At 30.3% G+C, this 17,373-nt stretch overlaps 1 protein-coding gene across 13 annotated transcripts in view; it reads right to left on the bottom strand.

The window, feature by feature from the left end:
* LOC143082987 (MAP kinase-activating death domain protein-like) overlaps positions 1–17,373 on the bottom strand; it is a 66,398-nt gene that overhangs the window by 9,249 nt on the left and 39,776 nt on the right. For 6 of the 13 annotated variants that reach the window (XM_076259053.1, XM_076259055.1, XM_076259059.1 and 3 more), the window contains 13 exons: positions 16,614–16,820; positions 15,224–15,332; positions 13,999–14,106; positions 11,868–12,277; positions 10,975–11,134; positions 10,259–10,379; positions 8,728–8,944; positions 8,087–8,194; positions 7,468–7,632; positions 6,417–6,489; positions 6,001–6,107; positions 2,875–2,922; positions 775–847 (listed from right to left, as the gene is read on the bottom strand). In XM_076259053.1, coding sequence (XP_076115168.1) covers positions 775–847; positions 2,875–2,922; positions 6,001–6,107; positions 6,417–6,489; positions 7,468–7,632; positions 8,087–8,194; positions 8,728–8,944; positions 10,259–10,379; positions 10,975–11,134; positions 11,868–12,277; positions 13,999–14,106; positions 15,224–15,332; positions 16,614–16,820 — 1,906 coding nt within the window. The remainder of the gene's footprint in view (positions 1–774; positions 848–2,874; positions 2,923–6,000; positions 6,108–6,416; positions 6,490–7,467; positions 7,633–8,086; positions 8,195–8,727; positions 8,945–10,258; positions 10,380–10,974; positions 11,135–11,867; positions 12,278–13,998; positions 14,107–15,223; positions 15,333–16,613; positions 16,821–17,373) is intronic. The other 7 variants (XM_076259058.1, XM_076259063.1, XM_076259065.1 and 4 more) reach the window with 4 other exon arrangements.

The raw sequence follows: 17,373 nt of genomic DNA, 5'->3' as shown, positions 1-17,373 counted from the left end.
ATCACTTCCCTCCTGCTATAATCATTCACTAATAGTGTTATTATCCTTAAGTGATTTTAGATTTAAATATCTTGCATAGAAGTTGTCACAATAAGCTACATTAAAAATAAGAAATCAGCTAAAATATTTCTTAAAATATTTCATTAAAGTTATCGATAGCAAATAAAACATAAATGTACAATGCAAATCAAATGTTTAAAAGTTAAAGAATTAACATGAAATATTAAATTGCTTACTTTGGCAAAAAAATACCAATGAAAAGGTTACAGAAAACTCCCTTATTTCTTTTACTTGACTGAAAATCAAATTCAAAAAAATATTTCTGCTACAAAACTGAAAACAGTAGCACAACACCAGACATTTGACACTCAAGCAAAAATGCAATCATCCACTATCCCCCACCCCCACCCCCACATACGACAAATAAATATTACTTAGTTTTTAAACATGTATATATATTATAAATATGTACTACATTCAAAAGCTATATTTACAACAACTATATTTTCTAAGTACAACACTAAATGCAACGACACTGTCACAGTATTTCTGCTCACCTACAAAATAGTAAGAAATTATGATAAAAGCCACAATTGCCATTTTTTTAAATCTCATTTTCAGCCGTAAATCTGAGATCGATAAATCGTCATACTCTTTATTTCGAGTATGACTGAAATATCAATCGCAGATTTGAGTGCAAAAGTTAATGACAACATCAATTAGCGACAAAAGAAGAGAAAAAAAGTAAAAAATAAATTGAGCCAAAAACCTTACCAAATTCCTCAAGAACAAATATGCCTCCTTTCTGTGTGAAACATTTCTTGATACGACCTAGCTCAATAAACAACTGAAATAAAAATATTGAAAGCAACTTAGCTATGGAGTTTGGTTATTGACACATTAAGCTTGTGTTGGTGGAATTGGAAGAAATCCACAAAAAAAACATGATTTTTAGATTCTCATTCCGTTACGATATGATACTTCCTGTGTCGGATGTTTTTTGAAATTGAGAATCTAAAAATTTGTTTTACACTCGCCACTAAGTTTAGTTTGAATTTGGAAACACTGCTGATTTCATAGTATGGAATTGGTAAGGAAAAATAAAGTCATGAGTCAGAAATAGGCTATACACAAAAAATGAAACAGAAATAAAAACGTGCTACATGAGAAAAATAGGGAAGGCTAGCAACACTGCAACATTACAACACTAAACAGCAAATAAAAGACAAAAAGACACAACATTTGCACAAGTTTGTAGATCCCTTATAACCTCATTTATCAAATTTCATACGATTTGTGAAATGTTTTCTTTTATTAAAATAAATGACCATAGCCAAGATGTTTTATTAAATCTAGACTATGTAATCTCTTAATCAATGATAAATCAAAATTGTGTAAAATTTTCAAAAAAGGTCAATTGTGCAATAATAAGATCTACGAACTTTATATCTATATATATATATACACATTTACACACTACAATTACCTCAAAGTCCTGAATTCCCAAAGGAGTTAGCAAAAGGAAAAAAGAAGTTAAATGTTAAACACCATCACCACAACAAATACAGCAACACCAGGCAGCAAAATAGAAAATAGTCAAAAAATATTGTTAATAAGTCAATTCTGAAATGACAAAATCTTACCGTTTATATACAAAACTTTCTTAACTGCTTCAAGGGCTTTTTAAAATAATTATAACTCTATCCATTGATATAATATATAACCGGCAGTTGTCACACAAGGGAAAATATTTGTTACATGTCTGGTTTTTTTTAATTTACTGAACTTTCAAGCTTATTCTTTTAAAATCTAACTTCATCCTGGCTAGAAAAAAATGAAATTGAACTAAAAGTATTAAGGTAAAAATAAAGAACGACACAATTTACTTTCTACAGGAGAAAAATATATGGGTTGTATGCATGGGTAAATAAAGGGGAAAAAGATAGAATTTGTATACAGTCCTTGTAGGTCAACCACATGAATATTGAGTAAAGTTGATTCAATTTTCATGCAGGACAATCTATTAAATGACAAGTATTTATGTAATATGCAGTTGCTGATTCAGATTATTTAAACCAAGTGCAATTTCTAGAAAAAGGAAAAAAAAGTTGAATGATTTTGTTCTAAAAACCTATATATTTTCCAGTCAAAAGAGAGGTGTTGCATACACCTTCAGTACACTGCAACCCCTTTTTGAATCCAACACGGATGATCAAATATTAGAAATGAAATATGTAATGTCAAAAGTTGACATGAAAGTACATGTACTAAATCGTTTATGTAAAGATAGAAAAGATGATGCTGGACAGAGTTTTAGAAACATCCTATGGGTGTTGAATGCAGGGATTTTGATTCTGGTAAAATGGGCTAATATTGTCCATGACTATGACTTGGCCTTGTACAAATGAAATGAACAGGTTTTCTTATCCACAGTATTTAAATTTTCAGAAAAAGACAAAAAGATAAAATTTGAAACTGCAAAGCGTGAGAAAATTTGACTTATTTTGTATTAAAACATATTGAATATGTGTTTGAAAAAAAATGAATAAAAACAAAAATGTAAAAATTTACAGTGCTGGTCTTATCTTTAATGTATGACGAACTGAAGTTCATGTTTCTCCAAAGTGCATGCTCTGTTTTCTTTCAGTTTTGATAATACTGGATTTAATCAATCCCTAAAAATTAGCAAATATATACATCAGAATATAGATCTAACATTCCAAAATTTGTTATATAGTTTTGTTTTGCTTCTGTGGTGTTATATATGGGATGAGGAAATACGGCAAGATTCATACTAAGACATAAAGCAAGCATGCAACATTCAACACTCAAAAGCCAATCCCAACAAAGTACAACATTTAAATCTAATGTTACCATGGTTACCCCTTGATCTGTTTTCTTTAAAATTGCATTAAATTTTATCTGTGGGATTTTGAAGAGAATTTAAGAAGAAATCATAAATATAATCAGGTACTAATAATGATGTTATCTTTTCAATTTGAAACAATTTGTACAAATAAATAACGCAATGCAAATAATATAATGATAAACTGAATAGGTAAAAATTCATGCGGTATAATAACTTAATTTTCATATTCATCAAAAGCACCAACATGCATGTAAAAGTACACTTGGGGTAAAAATAAGAGAGATAAATAATAAAACTAAAATCCTTACTAGTCTTAAAATTTGTAATTTTCTTAAAATTTCTGTTTTCTTCAAAATTAGATACAAGTGGGCCATGTAGCAGGTTTCTTAATTTCAGTTAAGATTTTTGTGTTGCCTGATAAAGGTTGTTTACATGAGCAAACATTATTTTGGAAACCATGCTCATTTTTATAATGTGTTTACACATTATTCTATAATTGCAATCTCTTTCAATTTTACGTACAATCTTAAATGATTTGAACATACAGAGGCACCTACTGAAGTATATAAATTATGTATATTTAAATGTATGCAGTACAGTGCAGACCATTTTCCAATAAACTGTGCTTTAAAATTATTTCTTAACAAATGGCATTGCCATAAAAAAATACATAAACTTAAACCAAAATTATTAATAAAGTATTAAGTCATTTGTTTTCTATTTCATGCAAGTGTGTGCTTAAAACCAGCAGTATTCAAATTTGGTGGAATGTAAGTGTAGAAACTGCACTCTTTAATATATAATTCAAGCAATGCACACAAGATATCAGTGTATACCTCAGTTAAATGTAGGCCACTATATAATTTTTTGTTTCATGCTAAATTACTAAAGTTTAAATTGATGATATGACAGTTTAGAAAACCATGTATTATTTTTTTTACCAGATTTCTTACACATCAATAAGAAAATCCAAATAATGTAAACTACTTTAAGTCTGACATCAAATGGCTTTTAGGTTTCATATAAACAGAAAACTTAGTTAAGAATGTTCCTGTAATAACCATTATAATGAAAATATTTGGATAACATATACTAAATCTTTTGTGTTACCATATTCTAAATGATTTGTTTATTAAGGTAGCACAATACAAAGATTTTTTTACTTCCAATCACTAACCTTTGAAATGCTGTAACTTTCTTATAAATGCATAGAAAATAATAAAAGAGGTATATATAGATAGATAAAAGATGAATGAATGCAATATTTTTATTATGCAATCATTATGTAATCAATTATTATGTAATTAGTGGCAAAATCTGGGTAAGTTCACTTGAATGAATTTAGCTCTATCATCTCTTTAACTATACAGAAACACACGGAATCTTAATCAACACATCATGGGCATCAAAAGAGTGTCTCAGATTGTCTCTATGGTGTTCCATTCTCTCATAAATCTCTAATTAGTGTAAGCATCCTAACCACATAAAAGAAGATAATGTTCAAAGGTGTAAAATTTGTTCTATACATTCTATCTGAAATCTGAGACACATTTTTGTAGATAATGGCCATAGGAACAACATATAATAAAATCAACCCTCTAGGGATACCTATGCCAAAACTAATTTCATTTGAAAGAGGAAATTTGGTGAAAAATATTTTAGACACAGTTAACATTATAATTGGTTACATAATTGTTGAATAATACTAACATTGCATTTATTTGAAAGAGCAATCTGTTAGCTATCCAAAACTACCAATTTTATAAATTTTCAAGCATTATTAAGAAAGTTACAGCATTTTAAAACTTGGGAATTGGAGTTATAAAATCTTTGTATTGTGCTACCTTAATAGAATGGATTCAAAGTAGCCCACACCAAATTAGCAAGTTTTAAATTTTTCTTTTAGGCTAAAATTTCAAAATATACAATAAACTATTTAAATAATGACATTGCACAAAAAAATATATCTGTGGCCAATAAAACCTATTCATGTTAATATATACATACTCCTACTTTCTAAAGCATTCAATCTAACATATTGGTATATTGCTTTATGCAATTATTACTCAACTTGCAAGTCTCATTATGTGCATGCTTCTAAGCTATACTTAGTAAAACAAACAAAATCTGAAGTTGATATTTTTTGATTGAATCTTGTGAATTAAAAAAGGAATCAAAAGCAGATTTTACTTTCTTTCACAAAGTCAAATGTACTCTTTTTTAAAAAAAAACTATTTTGGAAACTGAAGATCCATATTATCCACTAAAAAAGATGGTATACAAGGTGTATAAAAGACATTTATCTTATATGATAAATAAAATAATGAAAATTTCTCAGAAATAGTCAATGTATTGTTGTCCTTCATCTTGAAAAGCTCAAATTGACAGTTATAAGGTTTTGGTTGTAATATAAATCAATAGAAAAAGTTATTTAGCGGAGATTTCTTGCAGTTATCAGACTTCTAAATTCTAATTATCAACTTAAATATGACTGATAGATGGATGAGTCTGACCCATCAGTTGTTAAATTTACAAATAATTGAAAAATGCTTTAAAGACTACTCTATTACGAGATTTGCCATTTATAGTCAGTTAGAGTTAAAAATTAAAACCCTCTTTAATTCTTCATGTGATTGTTGACCGTCCTAGAAATAAAGACAATTTTGATTTTAATTCATGAATTAAAATCAGAGCTATAATTTCAAGTATTTTTCTTCATTTTTTTTCAACAAAATTCTGTTTATCTTTTAACAATCAAATCCAGGAAGTAATTATTTGTGAACAACCTATATAAATGAGAAAGATTGCATGCTTTTTTGAAAGCCTGTCTTTGAAATCATATTCATTGAAGGTGACATGTGAGTTGTACTTCAAAATATATATGTTACACATGTATATCATTACTCTGTGCACACTAGATCAACACACAAAAAGGCTCTAGTCTACAAATAGACAATTCACACAAAGAGAGTTATCTCCCTTCATTTTCATATACATCTTTGAAATAGTGACATATTTTTTTTTCAATGCAAAAATACTGAAGAGAAAAGTCTCAAACATAATGTAAGGGAGATAACTCTATGAGGTGTTTAGGTGACTTCATGGGAAGAGTCCATTATTGTGATTCCTACCTTGCTATTGGCCAGTAATAGTCCAATCCCTTCCATACAGACTTGGAGGAGTCCACCTTGTCCAGACTTCAAATCTTGTACAGGGAATTCTCCACCAAGTTCAGTGGCTGAAAAGTTGTTTCAATATTAGAGGGTAAACAACATGGTAGTATTTTTTTTTAATTTTCTTCTTGTTTTTGGTGTTCAATGCTTAGTCCATTTTTTAAAATACAGTCTGTCTTAGTGTTTAAGCAAAGTCAGAATTTTTCATTGGAAAATACATAGCAAGTATTGAAAATAAAAATCTATTTTTTTTTCGATTGTTGTCTAATGTAATCACCCCATCTCTGGACATCAGTAAAAAAAAATTATTTTGGCACACTTTTTAAACCAGTGTGAGGTAACTATTTCCCTGTTTTATTTAATTATAATCTTACCTGGAACTTTGCCATTGTTCCTAGATGCAGCTTTTTCCATAGCTTCTTTTACACAGAAATATAGTTCTCGACACTGAAAAAATATGTATTCATATCAAGTTTTTCTTCAGTAATGTATTTTGTGGTAGAGCATCTTTATGTTTTATAGCTGGAATTTTTAAGTATGAACTTGTTTGAAATATCTTCCATTTTGAAAGTGAGCTTTATGAGATACATATCACAACTAATACACTGCAAATTGCTATCAATATACATTAACTTAGGAACAACATCAAAAGATCAATGTAGGATAGAAAATTTAATTCACATAGTTTTTTCAAAGACCACTCTACCCCCTTGGTAACTTAATTTGAAGAAAAAAAACGATTATCCAGTATGATAGCTGTTTCTGCAAACAGAAAATCAATGTAGGATAACAAAATTTGCAGCCTCTTATACCCCCTACCCCCAAACTATGTGAATGAAGTTTTTTTTTATCCTACATCGATCTTTTGATGTTGTCCCTTAGTGAGAAAATAATTATTTATCAGCATCCTCAACTGAACTTTTCTTCCACAAGAATGGAACATTTTCAATAATGCTGATGACATCTCAAAATATGTGAATTGCTGTGAAAGAAAGTATTCCATCAAATTTGTGCTTTTGATTTCAAAGAAAAATCTGTTGATTCAATATAATTCATAGGAAACGATTTTAAGTTGATATTGTAAACTATTGATTATTTTATAAACTTATTTTCAAACTTTGGAAAAGCTACTGACAAAAGCAGTCTGCACGGTTAGCAACTAGTCCGATGCCCCAGACCAGTAAAATTTCATTCGGACTAGCAAGTTTTTGCAAAATTTTATTTGGATCAATAAGAAAAATGTCAGGATATTGGTCTTCGGACTAGCAGTTGAAAAAGTTTTTGGTGCAGACTGCAAAAGGACAAAAAAAATAATGAAAAACAAATATGACATACAGCAACCAATGACGAACTCATGACTTGGGGCAGGAACTTAAAGAAAATATGGCAGGGTTAAACATGATTGTGATTGAATAACCTTCTTACCTTTTTAGTATAAAACTGATTGAGTTGTACTTTTTCTCCATGTTTTCTCCACAGACACAGCACCTTAGTTTTAGGACAATAAGTCATATTAACTAGCTTCTCATACCACCATCGATCACATATTGCACTTGTCACACTACGTAATATAATACAATCATCACACACCTACAAAAAAAACACAAACTCGTATACATGTATCATAAATATATAGAACTGCAGTTTTGGCAAAAAGTTTAAAAATGGCGTCAAATTTTGCATAAATCTAAGTAAAGATTTAAAATATGTTTTTCTTTATCATAACTGAGTACATAGGATAATAAGAAACTGGGCTCAAAATTATGTTTAGAATTATTTTGTCAAATTCTGGTAGACTTTTTTCTTACTCTGCTTGGAAAAGGTATATTCAACATATATATTGTGTTGTAATAAAGAAATCAAATCATATTATCTATGAGACTTGATATCAAGCATTGGTGCATTCGTTAAAGAGAAAATACATACAAATGATGTGTTTATCTCTGAAAAAAAATGTCTGTCCGGATTGATGGATTTGCATTATTTAACTCAAGATTTCTGTTGTCTCAAATTATTCAATGCTGTTTATGACAAGTAAACAAACCTCCATAAATAACATGTCTCCCGTGTTATCTGTACCCCAGTGTACAGTAAATGATTGTTTCTGCATAAATCTACTGCCAACTGGTTTTAGATCTATATCATTTCCATGCTGAAACATAAAGTCACAATATTAATACAAAGAGAAAATTGCGCACATCACATTAAAAGTATGTCAAAGTTAGTCTACATAATGTCAACATTGGTTTATAGATCTGATTCTACGTTTGTATTTTGTATGATATAACTCCAACCCTATAAATTATTCAAAATGGTAAAGAAGTTAAATTTTTTTAAAATTAAAACGAAAAATTTTGATTATAAACTATTTTGTTGGCAAAGATTGTATTCATCATTGAGTGTATTTATCATATCAATATGTCCAAGGTTTTTACCCTCATGTTACATTTTTTGTTTTTCTTCTTTAATTTTACTTTTCTACTGTCATGAGACAAGTGTAGTATATTTTTAACTATAAGAGATATTACTACCCTTAATGATCATGGAATGTATGCTTCTACCCACATTTCAGTACTTGTGAATGTTTGGCCTTGTTAACTCTGATTAAACTGTTTCATGTGCAGCTGATATGAATTTCCTTAATTACATTTTAAAACTATATTTGCAAATGTAAAATAAACTTACGAGATTTGGTATATTATCTAACAAGAAGTTGATTTCTGAGCTGTATGACAAACCAATATGAGATTTGCCAAGTAACCTTCGTACTTTCTTGCGTATTTCTTGTTTAGGAACCCGCATCATCACCATAAATGCAACAATATTATAAAGTATCACAGACATTAATCTATCTTCATCTTGCTCCAATCGTTTCCTTTCTGACTGACCCAGGGAGGTATACCTATAAATACATATTAAAATTATACATCATTGGAATAAATATAATTTAATCATAATCATGATAATAAAAAAACATTCATTAAAATTTATCCTGCAATTGGGTGTCTAACTATACAGATACAGCCCTACAGATATCGTTATGCTGTATCTGTATACTATCCAAATATCGTTTTAAAGTTCCTGACTACGTTTGTGTATTGCTGTTGATGACTGTTGTATGAACCTGCGTGACCTCAGAATGTGTATTGCAGTCGCATTCCAATGACGTATTGATGGACCTTATGGGAACTTACGATGAATTTTATATGTTCAGTTTGTTTTCAAACATTTCTTTAGAGCTATAACAATTAAACCAATTTTCTAATAACAGACAAATATGAACTAAATCAAACATGTCAACTGCAGCATGCATGTTAAGAGAATTTCAAGTTCAGTTCAAAACTCTGAAGCGTAGGACAACTCTTACATTTCTGTTTCAAATTGTACAATGTTTTGTTATTTGTTTTTACTGTCGAAATTAGTCGTTATGTTAAAATAGATAATTATACACCTTGAGTGATGTATTATTGTTGACCATTCAAGATTCTTTTTTTGCAAACCTGTCTTCAGCTAAATGTGATTTTAATAATGCTAAGTGGGCCTCTTGAAAGGGATTTTAAATCGAAAATAAATGCAAAAAATGTGAGTTTTATGTGTCTTTAAAAGAACAAACAATATACAGAATTAATTGCAGGATAAAGACAATAACTGTTTAGTGTCTTTAAATATCAGCTGTATTTGTACTCGGCTCAAAACAGGAGTAACAGCTCGCTAAAGCTCAAATTACACCTGCTTCTTAGCCTCTTACAAATACAGCTGATATTTAAAGACACTAAACAATTAATGTCTATATATTTGAGAAATATCATTTGACAAGCAATATTTAGAACTAAACATTATGTTATCAACAATCAATTAATCACTTCAAAAGCTGTCTGAATATAAAATTTCATAAATTCTACTTCTAATGAATGAAATTTACCTTACATTTCTATGCACTAATTGATTTATCGTATGCTTGAGAATATTTTTAGAGCACTGTATATCACAAGATTTCTTTAGTCAACGTAAACATTTTATGTCTATATGACTACAGGTACTGACCAATTATGGAATAACTATGAACACTAGTAAAATATAATAACGTTTTTATGATTAATTGATTGATTCTTTGGGTTGAACACCACTTCCAGCATTATTGGTTATGTTGTGAGGGTAAATCATATTCTCAAGCTTAAGAAGTGACATGAATTAGACTTATGAATATTCTACAAACCTTTCCATCATTTCCCCTGGTCCTTGGTCCATGCCTATAATATCCCTTTCCTGTGCTACAGCATCTAAATATACATCTTCCCAAAACTGCATCTGGTCCCATAATCTTGACCTGTCTTTACCTGCAAGATAATACCCAAAATATCAACTCAATTCTGGTAAAAAAAAATAAGCAAGTATCATAATTTAAGCATTTTCATTCATGTCACATCAATAGAAATTGGGTACAACCATTCTTTCATATTAGTCAAAATTGAGCAGTTTTACCAACTCTAAAAAATAAAATTGTCCTTGTGCTATGTGGATGAGAATTTGCAACTTTCATAGATACAAGCTAGAGAATTTGAATGTTAAATCATTTAACTAAAATAAAAATACAAAAAAAAATTACAAACATAACCTGATGCTCAGTGGTTGTCGTTTGTTGATGTAGTTCATAAGTGTTTTTCGTTTCTCTTTTCATATAATTAGGCAGTTGGTTTTTGTGTTTGAATGGTTTTATAGGGCCCTATTATAGCTTGCTGTTCAGTGTGAGCCAAGGTGCCATGTTAAAGGCCGTACTTTGACCTATAATGATTTAGTTTTAAAAAATGTGACTTAGATGGAGAGTAGTCCCATTAAACCTCAATACCACATCTTCTTATATCTATAAAGAAGAAATAAAATAATATATAACCTAAAAATTCTTGACTACATTACATGTATATACCTCCTTACCTAGTAAACCCTCAAAGAGGAACATCCTACCAGTATCAGGACTATGAGGTACAGGAGAGGTACTGATGACTTTACCCTCATGATATCTGAACCCTGCACTAAGGGAACTTTTATTACTCCACACACTGGGTGATCTACTTCTTTTATTATAACTTACAATCTGCAAGAGTTCACAAATATATATAATTGCACCCTTTTGCATCTAAACAATAACTAAACTGTGGAATTCATTTAATTTTTGTATTTATAGTCTTTAAATTTTAACATAATATATGTCATACTCATATACTTACAACCCCCAAGGGTGACTGGGGAATAGAAATACGGTCACTTGGTCTTCTCCCGACCGGCAGTAAAACGCTTGCCGAAGTGGGGCGTCCGTTTGGCTGTGCGGGATGTATTAAGTTCGCAGTCACGTCCGGTCAGAGTGGGGACATTAAATCTGATGTCTCGTGTAAAGAGAGTGCCACGCTCTTTGTACGTTAAGAACCCTTGCAACAACTCTTTGAGGGCCCGTAGGTGGCCTGTTGCAAGGCAAAATTTCTGTCCCTATCCAATATACCCTAATTTTTCCAGTGGCAGTCCAAATTTCCCCGACCATCATCCCAAATGGCCTCTATCATGACAAGACCTACCTATTGTATTAATTGTAAACTTGTTCTCGTCTTGAATATGCATGAAATATTTGCCACTGGACGTTAAGCAACCAACAATCAATCAATCATATACTTACAATATTGGAGTTTAACGATATTCACTACTGAAATTAAGATCGGTCTTTCTGATTGGTGCTTTAAAGCTCTCTTTCAAAGACGTAGCAGATAAAACAAATTTAAAATCATTCTTCTCTTAATTTTATTTGGTTAAAAACAAAAAGGAATTAAGATACCAACCCCCGACATTTCCATTTCACTGTCAGACATAGCCCCTCTGATAGAATGGTGGTTGATCCTCTTCTTCGTTCTTCGTCCACCATCAGTCCCGTCAGTTTCAGAACTAGAACTTATCAACGTATTGGCTTCCGATACTTCAGAGTCAATACTACACCTCTTGTCCAAACCTTGTGAAGAGTTTATAATTTCCTTATTTCTGACGATATGATGTAATACGTCAGTCGGAGATTTTAAGTCTGATGTGTCTGTTTTTGTCACAATAATGTCACACTGTTGTCTTACAGACAATGATTTTGGTGTATTTCGGTTTTGGTCAAGAAATTGTTTGTTTGAATCCAATGAACTGCCTTCATCGATTTTACGAATTTCGATATTTTCAAATTCTTCACCATTGACAATAACTGGTGACCCTAAAAATGACAAAAAGAAAATGGAAGATTAATCAATATGCTTTAAAATATCCTATAATTCAACAGAAAGTGATAGTAGCTAAACAAATCTTTTAATAAATATGCTATCAACAAATATTCATCAAATTTTCTTCATTTACCAGAACAATGGTTAAATCACCCATACAAGAATGACATTAATGCTTAACTCTCATGAGTTTTTGCTGCAGTATAACTTACTTCAAGAGGCTAAACTTTTCACTAGTAGATGGATATCTAAAGAGTATGATTACTTAAGAAAGTTCTGAGGTAGTTTTTTGTTCAATTAAAATCTTTATATTTTACATTTTAATGCTAGTCTATGACAGGATCAATGGCAAAACTTTAAATCTAATAACATACAAATTATCAAATATGTCATCATTTCACCAAAATTTTTTATGGTTGAATCAATTACATGTATTTCCCTATTAATATCAATCACAAACTAAAAACATATGTAATCACATCTATGAAGCTAATGCTTCACTTCTGTAAAATTTTATTGTTGTTTACACTTGATTAATGTCTAAACTATTAATTCTAACAATACTGTTTCTATATATCATTTTCATGCACTTGATTAAAATTAAATAGCACTTCATAAAATTAAGCTAATTAATATATATCATGCATACTCGAATCAAGTCACAAATTAGTTTTAACATTTGCCTAAATATAAAAAAAAATCAAGGAAAAAAAAATGCAGAACTAAAGTCAGAAAGATAGTACAAGTTGTAGAATGTACAAGACCAATCTGATTAAAATGCAGATCCTGTGTCCAAGCTTTGCTTACAATAATTTGACATCCCTCTGTTCTATTTTCTGTTTTAGAAAATCTTACATCAGTCAATCATTGAATGAAATATCTACCTCCAAATTTCTGAAGGTGTGTATCATTATGACAAAACCCAAGGATCTTGAAATCTTTTTAAAAATGTTGTCTCGTAAGCTAAACCTTCTTGATCTGTATTTCATTCAGATTGACAGAGATAATATGTATCTGAAGAAGATAGATCGAAGCAGTTCTAACACTGCCCAAACTAGAAAAAGTAATGGTGTTATAAAATAAAGTATGAAAATTCATATGTCTAAGTTAAAGCTAATTAAGTATTCATGGCAAACTGATCAAGCTTTTGGGAAAGAACTATTTTTCAGGTTTGTGAAATAATCATATCACAGGGTGGTGAAATTCAGCTATGGCCAGATTACTGGAAAAACATGCATGAGTACTAACAGATATAAAACTCCTAACTACCTAACATATGGAGTATATAAGATGCACTATTTCCTGTGTGTCTGGACTATAACACTGTCATTATATTATCTAAATGGCAAATCCAGGCTGATCTGGTCATATTGTTATCAAATCAAATATAGACTCATTCATTATGCATTTATATCATGAAGTTTAAAATACAGCACCAAAAGATATCTACAGAAAAATATGAATTAATGCAATTCTGGGTTTTTTTAATAATTATTTTCATACGTTAAATATTGTGAAAAATAAATTGTCAACTAAAAAGGGTTAAACATAACCTTTGCAGGGCTTTTATTACTATCAAGGAATAATATACCAAGCAACTTATCAAGACAATCATATGATAAATTGTGATTCTTAATGATTTACAACAACACAATCCTGGATCTGCCTTAGTGTTGATGACACAGTGCATACACCCACCACATCAAATACTTGCCTGAATCAGTGCTATTACATGAAGTGATGGACAAATCAGAATGTTGGGAGGACAGTGGGTGGTGGTCCGCCCACCAACCCTTGTTATTACCATAAGCTTCACCTCGCCCTGTCAACCAATGAAAAGTACTCTAATTTTTTGTCAAAGTTTCTATTCATATACACTTCATGGCTGTGCATCTTTTATAAAACATTTAATATCTTTTAAAGAACAAATCTTCTCTTGTATGCGATTCATGCCATCAACAAAATATGATTGTGGGATCTAGACAAGGAATTTGGTAAACACTTCAAATATCAGGGGTAAATATGAATAGTATTGATTGTGGGGGAGATTTACAGATGTAGGGGACAAATCATTTATGATTAGGGTTAATTAATTATATTTACCCTGTAATATGAAAAACAGTATATTCAAAGCAATCAAGGTTAAAATTTGTAAAAGGATCAAGCTTTCTTTCCAGGTTAAAACAAACAAAGCACAACACGTGTAACATTGCAGTGCATAAGCAAAATAATTAAGTCTGAATAATGCTCAGTCGGTTTCAATAGACTGTGAAGAATTTATTTTTATTGTGAAAAACTTAAATTAAGTGACAAAATTTTCCTTTAACTTGAAAAAGACACAAAATAAAAATTCATTGTTTACAAAAATAACAATGAATAAGTCTGTACAGCGACTTGTAATTATCATCTTTGTACATTAGTCATATATCAATAGATATCTCATTGGCATGCATAAACTGAATTGATGGATTTTTACAAAGTCAATATTGCACTTCTTAGATTTATCTATGTTTACACTGGAGGAGCATGTCATTTTAAAAACGCTAAATAAGTTTAACCAGTCTTCAGTGATTAGCAATAATAATGCACACATCATAGCCTTAAGAGGGCTTATTCATTAAAAGTATAATTTCTTCAGCATCTCTATTGTTTATTTTTGATGAAGTTCAAATAGAAATCTTGTCTTCAAATTTGAAGGTTGATAAGACACATATCACAAGACATTACATATATTTAATTGGAATAGTGAATGTACAAATGTCTGCATACATATACATGAATAATTTCTACTATACGTCACTGACCATGGATAAATACTATATTCAATTATTTGTTGTTTCAAAATCACACCTTAAATGATTAACCCAATACATGCTAACCCACCACAATAATGGACATTAAGTGACAAGCATAGGGATATTAGTAAAAAGGTTTCATACCAACTGATGCAATGGAGTGTTCATCATGCAAACTAGACGTTTCCTGCTTTTGTGGAGAGTCATCATTTCGGGAAGCTAAACTTTCGTGACTTCCAAATGGAGAATTCCTCTAGAACATGGTAGGTTATGGTTAGTATATTCAAAACTAATAAAGATTTTTATTGTATAGCAATATAATATTTCTCATAGAAAGTAACCAAAAGTTAGCGTGCAATAAATTCTAATATTGCACTAGTGCAATAAATCTTCAAAATTCATGACGTCATCAATGACAAAATCTTAGTTTAAACCAATTTTTACTTTCAAATATCATATTGTTATACAATAAAAGGGTTATTGCATGAATATTGGGGAATATTGTCCCTCGTAGAACACATATTGCACTGGCAAGCTAGTGCAATATAAAATTCTACTCGGGACAATATTCCCCAATATTCATGCAATAACCCTATAATATCATTCAATTCTTGTATTGTTTGGTAAGAATACATGCATTGATTATATGTAGATTTAAAGGTTTCTTAGATTACAAGGATCTTGTCATGCGTTGAGAACACGGGTAATACTGCACATGCTTAGATTTTTATGACATGAGTAAAAATTTTCATTTCAGTACAATTTGTATACTTGTTCATATCTGCACAGGAAAATAAATTATAATTGTCACAAGGTTTATTTTGTATACAGTACCTGTATCAAGCCAACAGATCAAAGTAATAGTTATAAACATGCAAAAGGCAGCATTTCTATGCTTAAAACATCTATAAGTATGAACATCAAAGTTGTAGCAATCATAATAAATCCATAACTAAGTTCATTAATAAAGTGAAGACCCTTTCACCAAAACATTGTGAGCAATAAAACTGTGTTAAAAATCAATTTTTCAGGTTTATACCTTGTCCAATAGACCTTGATCCACCTATCCTCAACACTATACAACAACTTTGAGTTGCTTCAACTTCATATATCTTTACAGTAAATATATTTACATATTAATGATGGGTTGAACCAAACATAGAAACATTTGAATATTCAATTTTTCATGTTTTTTTGTTTTTCATTAAGCTTTATGTTAGGTAACACAAATTGTACCTATTTTGTAGATGTATTGTTATTAACTGTATCATTTCACAAATCTAATTTTGAATCGATACTGAATCATAGAAAAGTTTGTTAGTATCAGCCTCAAAACGACTCAAGATTCAATGTTGAGGAGTTCCGAAATTTTGTACATGCTGAACTAATTACATCGAAAAATCAAACAGCTGATGTTTTGTTTTTGTTTTGTTTAAAAAAAATTCACATATATACCATTAACTGCAGAAAATTTCATATTTCTTGACATATCTTTTACATGTGGTAAAATTATCAATGATTACAAATAACCTACATCAGGTGTAACACTAGTATCACTCCGACTACTTGATGGCAGTTTCCCCGTAGCGTCCTTTATCCAGAAGTGGGTGTGGTTAATCTCTAATAACATGAAAGCACTGGCCATTCCTCCTAGCCCATGATTTTGGTAGGTATGTTCTAGACCATGAATCAAAGCTTTAATCAGGGTTAGCATTCCTTTAAATACTGTCTTTGACAAACTCTAGAAAACAAAAACCACAAAAATATGCAATACATTCACTGTAAAATTAAATAAACATACATACACAAAACAAACACGCAATTGAAATGATACAGCTAAATCATAATATTTTGAACCAAGTAAACTGTAGAAAGACTGATGAACGGTAGTTTTTGAACTCCTTTTTCCTGTAAAATATGAGTCACACTCTTTTCTTTCTGTTTTTTTCCTTTTGTTTATTTGTATTCATTTGCATGTTATCATTATGTTTAGTTTTGTTTGATTTTGTTTATTTTTGTTTTAGTAAAATATTATTTTTTACTTGTGTTTCTATGAATGTTGGCCAACTGACAATCCGATTATTCTACGTCTTTACAGGATACAATGACAAATGATTGTAGATATTTTTCAAAACAAAATAATCTTGTTTACTGTATTATAATTGTCAAAAACTTATTTTAATGAAAACCAGGTGCTCCGCAGGGCGCAGCTTTATACGACCCCAGTGGTCGAACCCTGAACAGTTGGGGCAAATTTGGTCACAATATTCAAGCTTGATACCGTCTGAATTTTG

Source organism: Mytilus galloprovincialis, chromosome 7 (assembly GCF_965363235.1).
Source record: "Mytilus galloprovincialis chromosome 7, xbMytGall1.hap1.1, whole genome shotgun sequence".
Classification (NCBI taxonomy): Eukaryota; Metazoa; Mollusca; class Bivalvia; order Mytilida; family Mytilidae; genus Mytilus; species Mytilus galloprovincialis.
Note: the sequence above shows the minus strand (reverse complement) of the source record. Positions and strands in the feature narration are given on the sequence as shown.